Raw genomic sequence first — 9,787 nt, forward strand, 5'->3', positions numbered from 1 at the left:
AATGTCCAGTCTGAACTTCCCCTGATGTAGCTTTGTTCCATTCCCCTGCGTCCTATCACTGTTCACCAGAGAGAAGAGATCAGCATGTCCCCTTCTGCTGCCCCCCTTGAGGAAGGTGAAGACTGTGATGAGGTCACCCCTCACCCTTCTCCAAGCTGAACAAGCCAACTGACCTCAGCTGCTGCTCCTAAATCTTTCCCTGAGGCCTTTCACCATCTTCATCATCCTTCCTTGTGCTCACTGTTGGGAGTTTGAGGTCCTTCTTACATTGAGGTGCCCAAAGCTGCACACAGCACTTGAGGTAGGGCTGCACTCATCATGTCCCTCAGCTGGCTAGCCTCAGACTCACTGGCCCCAAAACTGAGCCCTGGGGAACCCCACTGGTGACTGGTTGCCAGCCTGACATAACCCCATTTCCTGTAACCCTTTGAGCCCAACCCATCAGCCAATTGCTCACCCAGTCAGTGTATTATAAACTTCTTTAATAGTGGACTGGACAGTTTATCCAGAAGGATACAGTGAGAGACACTATATTAAATACTTTGCTAAAATCCAAACCCACCACATCTACTGGCTTTTCTTGGTCAACTCAATGGGTGACCTTCTCATAAAAGGAAATTAAGCTGGTTAAGCAGGACTTCCCTCTCATGAACCCATGTTGGCTATGACCAATGACTGCATTGTTTCTCAAGTGTTTTTCAGTAGCTCCCAGAATAACTTTCTCTATAATTTTACCAGGCACTAAAGTGAGACTAACAGGCCTGTAAGTACCAGGGTCTTCCTTCTCATCCTTCTTCCAAACTGGGACATTTGCCAGCTTCCAGTCAACTGAGACCTCTGCAGATTCTCAAGACCATTGGAAAAAAAATGGATAGAGTTCCTGTGATGACATTGGCCAGCTCTTCCAGTTCCCTGGAACTAATCCCATCAGGCCCATAGATTTATGCACATCCAGCTGGAGCAGCAAGTCTTGAACAAGTTCAGGGTTGGGTGGGATCTGACCATCCCCCGAGTCATGGTCATCTAGCACAGGGCTCTGTGGGTCCCAGGTCCCACCAGCAGTGTTAAAGACAGAGGCAAAGAAAGCATTAAACATCTCTGCTTTGTTTATGTCCCTATTTGTGAGGTGACTGACCTCATCAAGTAACAGACTAAAGTGATCTCTGAGCCTCCTTGTGCTGCTAACATATTTTTAAGAGTCCTTTTTGTTGCCCTTCACAGTGCTGGCTGGCTTGAACTCTAACCAAGCTTTGGCCCCATGAATTTGTTCCCTACAGTGGCAAACAGCATCCATGTAGTCTTCCCATGCTGCCTGTCCTTCTTTCCAATGTCTATCCTTTTCTGCATAAGTTCTAGAAGATCCTTGCTCAGCCAAGCCTTCTGCTCCCATTGCATGACTCCCCACACTTTGGAATTGCCTGCTCCTGTGCTCTTAAGGGGGGGCTCTTAAAAAGTGACCAGCATCCATGGACCCTAGTGCCTTCAGAAGCAGATTCACAGGGGACCTTACTGACTAGCTCCTTCAGCAGCTGGAAGTCTGCTCTCCCCATATCCAGTGTTGAATATTTTGCTGGCAGTTTTTCTCCTATCATCAACAATCTGAAGCTCAACTGCTTTGTGGTCTCCGTGACCAAGACAGCCACCAATCACCACTGTGCCCACAAGCCCCTGCCTCTTTACAAACCACAAATCTAGGAGGGCACCTTTCCTAGTCACCTCCCTCAGTACCTGCACCAAGCAGTTATCTTCAGTGTGCTTCAGAAGTTTCCTGGACCGATTTGTGTCCACTGTATGATATTCCCAGTAGATGTCAGAGAAGCTCTGACATCAGAACACAAGGCTCTGAGCAGCCTGACCTAGTTGGAGATGTCCCTGCTTACTGCTGTGGGGGTTGGACTAGGTGACCTTTAGAGGTCCCTTCCAACCCAATCACATTCTATGATTCTAAGTTAAAATCACCCATAAGGACAAGGGTACTTGATTTAGAGGTACCTCTTAATTCGTTGTAGAATAATTCTTGGTGGTGTTGTCCTGGCTGGCTGGTTGATGGTAGACTCCCACAACAACATCCTCTGATATATATATGAACTAATATATTTTTAAAACAACAAAAAAGTAACTTTTCACTTATACATGTAAAATATGCCATAACACCTCATTAAGAACTGCCAAGCATTGACATCATCATTGTAATCATTTGCATCATTAAACAGATAGAAAAACAATGATCTGTCCAGTGCATCCAAATTATTAATATTAGAAGAAGTTAAGAATCCTTTATACAAAGCTCCCTTAAACCAATAAGATACAGCCACAGGATGTTTTCTAGGACAATACAAATGGTCTAGATGAAAAAGAGATTTAGGGCATTATAGATTTCTCTTTGAGATGATTATTATTATAGGGCCTGAAAACCCATTTGTGAGCCGAAGTTCCATGTCAGTTAGTGTCACACAGAGGGAAAACAAACACCACTCCTGCCCCAAACAATTCTGGCTGTTAATTATAGGCAGAATCTCCCCAGGGCAAAATCAAGCACCTCCAGTGGCTCAGCCTTGGGGATTAGCTGCTTGTTTCATACCAGCTTGTTTTGCACTGAAGCAATACTGTTGGGATGCTGGGTCACTGCAGGAAAGATTCAGCACACACCCTAAAGAAAACCTTTGCTTAATCAGATCACAGGGAATGCAGTTAGAGCAAGGGACTGCTGGGAGTAGGAACGGTGTCTGAGAATCATTTTCTGTGGACTGAGAAATTTTACATACCTGCTGAGCCCTCATTTCCTATCATTGTAACTTTATGCTTACTTCTTATGTTTCCCTAGTGCAGTTTGACATGATGCGTGCTTGTAACCTCATCGCCACCGTGGCTCTGACTGCTGGCCAGCTCATCTTCGTCCTGGGCCTGATGGAGCTGCCTGTCATTTCCCAGGACACCCAGTGGTGGGAGGAGGCCATAGCTGCCCTGTTCCAACTTGCCAGTAAGTCCACTTCTTTTTAATGATGGAAAAATCCTTAGTCTCTATGAAATCCACGTGGAAAAGAGTTTCTTACTTTGTAAATCTTTCCAGTGACAAAGAATAGCAAAAAGGTCTAAATCTAAAAGTAAGCTCATTGTCTCTTAGAAGCTCTCCCCATGAGATTCTGCAGTACATGAATAGAAGCTTTTATCTTGGATATGGCAGAATGAGTCTTCTGCCAACCAAGAAAAACAAACTTTTATTATTTCCTATGAAACCAGGAAGGCAAACATAAAAGAAATAAACTGGATGCAACGTAGTCCCACAATTTAGCAGGACAAAATACAGCAAAGGAACTGTTTGAAAACAGAGCAGAACAGCCAAGCAGATTTTTGAAGTCTTGCTGAAACACGGTCGCTTGCTTTTAGCTACCTGGATGTTCTCAATGGCCATCAGCCGTGTTTTGATAGACAGATAAGTCTGCCATCTAGCAAAGCAAGCTGAAGGCAATTCATACCATTGACTGCTATAAATAAAATTCCTACTGTAACTCTGATGGACTCAGCCTGTATACAGGAATGAATGAGGAAAGGAGGAAATGGTTTTATCACAATTCCCTATTGACAGCAGTGGCAACAAACTGTAAACATTTTGCAATAATACCTTTGTCTACGACATAAAATAAGTCACTCAGTATTTGTTACACCAGCAGTCCAACCCATTAAAATATCCATGCATGAGCCTGTCATTAGAGGATTCATTCAAGCTGTGTACAAGATCAGATTAAAAGTATATTACTATTATTATTAATGCAAACAACAGTAAAGTATAGTCATTTAGTAAAGTAACACCATTTTATTTTAAATTTTAACTTCAACTTTAAAACCTCCAATATTTAGAATGGTGTAAACCCACTCAGGTTTACACTGGTGCAAGACCAGAATCTAGGCTAGGTCATACAAATATGGTCCTCACAGCAATGAACACTCATTGAGGACGATGACCCTGATATCCAAACAAGAGAAGGAGACTGCAGAGGTTCTGCAACTCTGAGCATCTGATCCAGCTTCCAGGTGCAGCAACACCCTCAAGCATCAGTCAGTGCTACCAAGATGAAGGTATATAGACTTGTCATAAGACCTCCCTACAGTCTCTTCATGTACAGTGTGGTCTCTGCAACCCCAGAGACCTTCTGGACAGTTCTCAGGCATCCATGTGATGCCTGCTTTACCCTCACTCCCTCACAGCCTCCCCAATACTCAACCTGTCCTTCCCAGAGAGCAAATGCATTCTGGCCCTGTTTAGATGTGTTATTTCATTGACAAACAGCCCAGTGGACAGCCCTGTGCCTTTCTTCTATCAAGACTGCTAATTTTAGACTGGGAGCTTTTTTTCTCTTTTTTTTTTTTTTTTTTTTTTTTTTCCTGTGCTGGAGTCTGTTTTAAACACAGTCAGAGAGAGACTGAAGGGCGCCAGGATATCCCGACACAGGAGAAGGAAATGCCTGCTATTACCTGTTATGCAAGCTGAACCTTGAAATCCCCAGTGCTGGGAGGGGAGGGGAGGAAAGGCAGATCCAGAACGACTAACAAAACACTGCTGAGAATGGCTGAAGAAGCTGTTGCATCAAGGAGTTCATCTGCCTGCCTGTGTTCCAAAGGTGTGAAGAGATGGATCTAGCAGCTCGTGACAAAGACACACATTGTGCTTTATGAATCAAAGATGTCCCATCTGCAGAAGTAATCCCCCTTCCCCTTCCTCCTTTGCAGTTATGCCACACTCTCCTTCCCCATCATCAGATGGTTTTCTGCCTTGCAGTCAGTAACATGATATTCATTTTACATCCTAATGATAGATTTATGTTTAAACAAATTCCTTCTTGGTATCTAGAACAAGCTGGAATGAATAATCCTGAAAAAAGGGCAAAGGAGTCATCATAGCTGTCACTGCCTCAATATAAAACAGACTCCTTGGAGACCCCCCTTACCTACCAGGACAGTGGTATGTCAACTGATGCCTACCTGGGTAATCGAGGGTCTGCACCCCCAGGACAGGCAGTTCAAAGTACAGCTTGCACTGACAAAGAGGCCATTGCCTCTTCCACAGAACCCAACGTGTGCTCTGTAACGCTGAGCCACTCAAACTAGCCACTAAACTAAACCCTGTCCACCAAATCCCCTGGATTGGGCTCAGGCAACAGCATTTTATACATTACAACTGAAATGTCTTTGGTATCAGACAAAACACACATGCAAACTGTAAGCAAGTCCAGCATTTCTGTTGCTCTGATGAAGGATTCCTGCTACATCTAAAGATTTCTTCACTGAAGGGGAGGAAACAGCTGCCTCTTACCCTGCCACTCACAGGTACTACTCAGCCTCTGAGCCTCCACTATGAGATGGTCACATCCTGCCAGTTTTCAAAGTAGAGTTGCAGTATTAGGCAACAATCATCAGAACAGTGGATACAAAGCTCCTATCTGCACACTTTGCCCACAGAAAAGAGCCCAAGCAAAGTCACTGTGAAGCTCTCCCCTACTTCATTTTAAAGATTAAAGCAAATGTTCTTTGGCTTTCACAGATCATTTGTATGAGAAGACCCAACAATATTTAAGAATGTACATACTTAGATCTTATTAAACATTTCTTGAGTACTGGCTGGGTAATTTCTGCTTATTGCACTTTCAAATACCGACAACACACAAGTATCCAACTCCTGCTTTTTTCCTTTCCAAAATCCAAATAATCTAGAGAATTGTTCTGCAATTGCTCATCCCGTCAGTAATTTCTGAAAGGATTATCTTGATTCATGTCCCCTCTAATTCCAACTTCTCTTTGATCTCTAACTTTCATCCTGGAATATGCCACCAAGTGCTGAAGAGAACTGCAGTGGTCACCAGCAGAATGAAATCCAGCATTATGGAGGAAGGCTTGAGCATATGACTGAGAATTACAGAGGCAACTTACGCTTCTCTTATTTTTAGTCAGAGTTTACCCACTGGAACATTATCTGTGGGTTTCATTACACTTTCCTGAGGTCTGAAAAAAAGTTCTTTTTGTTTTAGAAAACAAAGTGTACTACACAGCATCTTTCAAACCCTCCCGCAAGCTCAAATCAACCAACTCTGACCCCACCAGAGCTTGTGATGACTCCAGGCTCCACTACTTTTCACTTCTGCCACCTGCACAAGCACTTGACAGTCATTCAGAAAGGATGGACCTCTGACAGAAAATAAAGCCCCAGGAAGCAAAGAGGAAGGAAAGAAGAGAGGAAACAGCATTGCTCCTGGGACAGCAAGGGGATTCACACAGCTCCAAAGCTCCACAGCCTCACACCTCCCAGTTAACAGGAAAGCGAGCTGTTTGCTTTGGAAAAGGCATGTGGTGAAAATGGAACCAGTGTTGTATGTGGCATTTTGTGTCAATGCTCAGAGATTCCCCTCTGTAGGGTTTGGGGGTTTCTGGTTTGGTTCTTTTTTTTTTTTTTCCCAAGGAACTGTTAAAGACTCCATGTGCTGAAAACCAGAACAGCAGTTGGAAAGGGAAATCCATACTAACAGGACAGGGAATAAAGAGCACTTCAGAGAATATTAAACGACTACAAGCAGTAACCTGCCAGACTGGATTGGACCTTAAGGGACTCTAGCCAAGTCTCCAATCTCAGACTGTAGAGTGAAACGTTAGAAAAATAATGGGGAAAATCTGGGATAAAATATCCCTTATATTAGCTCTCATCCTAGTTTCTGAAAGTCCAAGACTGGAATAAATCTGAAGCATAATGATTAATATTCTTGCCAATCCATTTTCAGCATCAAATTGCTTTAATACATAATATCCTGAAGATTAAAATTTTTCGTGTTCCTACTGAGCTTGTCATTTACAGACAGATAAATGACAACATCACCTCTCTCTTGAATTTCAGTCCTTCCATTCCAGCTTTTCCTACTGTTTTTTTCTGCTGATGGTGTATTTCACTCCAGACCCCTAATGCACCAAAGGAAATCTGAGTTCATGCATAGTCTCATTTCTGTGCTATTAAAAATAAATCAAACCATTGTTAGACCACTTATCTTCTCTCTTCTTTCGGGGCAGTACAACTTTAGATTGGTTGATATCCAGAAAATCTTAATGCAGAACAAACCAGCAAAGTAGCAATTGGAGAATGGAGCTGAGGATATTCATGATAGCAATGTGGTTCTGATTTCTGTATTACTTCCTTCCACCTTCTTCCTTCACAACACCCACAAGCCAGATCTGTACTGAGATGAAAACTATGGAGCTATAATCCTAACACTTCCTGAAAAGGAAGCAAATAAATGAGACACTGTAAATAACCTAAAAATCATACCAAAAAGAGAACTGGACCGACTGATTTGCGCTCAAGGTTTTCATTATTTCTCATTTTTATTTCAACTCAGTGCCAAACTTGCTTGTTCTCAACGTGGACTGCAAACCTCACAATAAAGTGATCTTGTTTTCACATGCTTGCAAAATTAACTGCCTTTGCAAAGATCTTAAAATATTGAAACCTATCCCTGGGAATTACGTCTTAATTCCCATGGAATGCTTTTCAACCTCCCGTTCAAGGACTGGCATCATGTCTAAGGAAACCTCCAAAAGGCAACCAAGAAAAGCAAGTTTTCTAAATGTTCCAACCTTACCAGGTTAAAGATAAAGAGGGACTGACAAACGCAGAGAACACCACAAGTGAAAAAATTCAGTGGTGAAAACTGAAGGACAAGAGGGTCTTATTGCCCCTGAGATTTGCTACTCATAACTTCTTTAATTCTAAGAGATACTATATTCTACCAAAATCCTTGGAAGGAAATTCTTATTTTACTCAACAATGTACAACAGAAAACTCAAAGACCACTGAGGTCCCTGTGGCATTACAAATCAAAGCAAGCACACCCCTACAGCTTTCAGCCTGGGATCACAACAAAGGGCACACAACTATTACAGAAGCTCCACATTCGTCTTGCACTGTAACAACCCTATTTTGTGCCAAGCTGACACAGGAAAAAGGTTAATTGATTTATCATTTATGTAAGTCCTACAGCAATTGCAATTTGGGAACCTGTCTCGCTTTGATACATACAGCTGAGCTCTTACAAGCAGCTTATTCAGGTTCATGTCTCACTGCAGCTCAATCATTCCTGGTAAACATTTATGGAGTACATAGAGAAAAGGGGTGAAAAATTTTCCCTCCCTGTGTGCAGTTCTGCTGCACAAGCATGGCTTGTGAAGTCTCAACAAGTCTGGCTGCTCTATTTTTCTCCTTCCCCCTTTTGCTGGCAGCAAAAAGTCATCCTGTAGGACAAGCTGTACATAGGAGGACTTCAACACCCAATATAGACTTTCTAGCGACCCAGAAAAAAACATGATGTAAATTTCTTCAACTGCACTATCAATGTACTAATGAAAAACAGGAATGTGGATCATGGAGTGTCTGAAAAAAACCGCAAACTATCACAGAAGTAAGAAAGTGACTATGAGAGTTCTTTTAAAATGCTAAAAATCTGTACTTGGCTTGCAGCCAGCTACAGTCAAACAGGAAATTCAGTATACAGATCTGAAATGTAAGTTCAAAAAGTAGCATTCTCCCAACCCACCCCCACTCACACAGTCAATACTGTCCCAACCAAAATTCTTCCTGGTGAATTTGTTATCTGTTTCCTTCCCCAGCGGAAAGGCACCCCCTCCAGGCTTGTTTGGCCACGGATGGGAAACAACCAGACAGAAACAGCAGCTCTATGGGAAAATAAAGTACTTTAAGTAATCTCATCAGGATTTTTAGTACAGATGTGGCCTCTGTGCAGACTTTAGACAATACACAATAAAATGATCCAAAATTGATTGACGTACATAACGAAATGAATTTAGGGAAATTCAGCCATGCATCTCAAAGTGCCTCATTGCTACAAAACAGAAATGGAACTAAACCAGATGAAAATGTTGCATATTCTCATAACTAAATTGAAAGAAATATTTCCCATCTGCAACCCTGTAAATTAATAGATCAAGAAGACTGATAGCAAGTAGAGAAATTTTCTGGTTGTTTTTAGTAGATTTACTTGTAGGAACTGGTCTGGGAAGCCAACTGTCTCCCTCCATGTATTTCATAGGAACACTGAAACCAAATTCAGACATGGCTGTTCAATGTTACAAATACCTATCTGAAAAATTAAGTCATTATGATCAGTTTTAGTCGTGGAGACAGAAGCTGTTCTTAATACAAGGTTAATGTTTTTAGGTGTACTTCTAACTGTTCGAATACGTAGTCAGGTTCTGCATTGGTGTAGTTAGATTAACAGCTGAGTTATACCCATATTACACAACCATCAGTAGGAGCAGAATTCCAGCACCATTTTTCCTACACTAAATACTTACAAGTGATAAACTAATTGAATATTTAACAGTATTCAAAGGCAACAAATTAAAATGTTGTCAGAGATTTCCTAATGCTAATACCACTAACAGCGAAGGCAGTAAGAAAAGCAGGACATACCATTATCATGAAAATACTCTGCTTCAGTTCTGTTAGCAAAAATAAAACACCCAGTTTTGTTCTTTCCTTATACATACTGAGTATTATTGCATCAGTACACTAGCATTAGCAACCAAATGGTATACACATGATTACTCATAAAGTTTCATCCAAATCAGGAAGACATCACTCCTCAGATACATCCATATAACAAAGGAAGAGAAAAAATAAATTCAGAATCTACTTTCCCTAAGAAAGGGGAACCACTGAAGGAGAAGGGCCAGGCTGGCAAAATAAGCAAGTTGAATGTGTCTGCCCAGTCATTCAGAGAACAGACTTCCT

The 9,787-nt window shown here is 41.9% G+C and overlaps 1 protein-coding gene across 1 annotated transcript in view; it reads left to right on the plus strand.

Moving 5' to 3' along the window:
* Positions 1 to 2,824: 2,824 nt before the first annotated feature.
* Positions 2,825 to 9,787, plus strand: part of LOC103775194 (transmembrane protein 204-like) — a gene marked incomplete at its 5' end in the record, with an annotated part of 11,962 nt that continues 4,999 nt past the window's right edge. Inside the window, 1 exon segment of the mRNA XM_008942639.1 lies at positions 2,825 to 2,980. Within this exon segment, the coding sequence (XP_008940887.1) occupies positions 2,825 to 2,980 (156 nt within the window).

The sequence above is a fragment of the Merops nubicus genome, unplaced genomic scaffold (genome assembly GCF_000691845.1).
Source record: "Merops nubicus isolate BGI_N331 unplaced genomic scaffold, ASM69184v1 scaffold16946, whole genome shotgun sequence".
Classification (NCBI taxonomy): domain Eukaryota; kingdom Metazoa; phylum Chordata; class Aves; order Coraciiformes; family Meropidae; genus Merops; species Merops nubicus.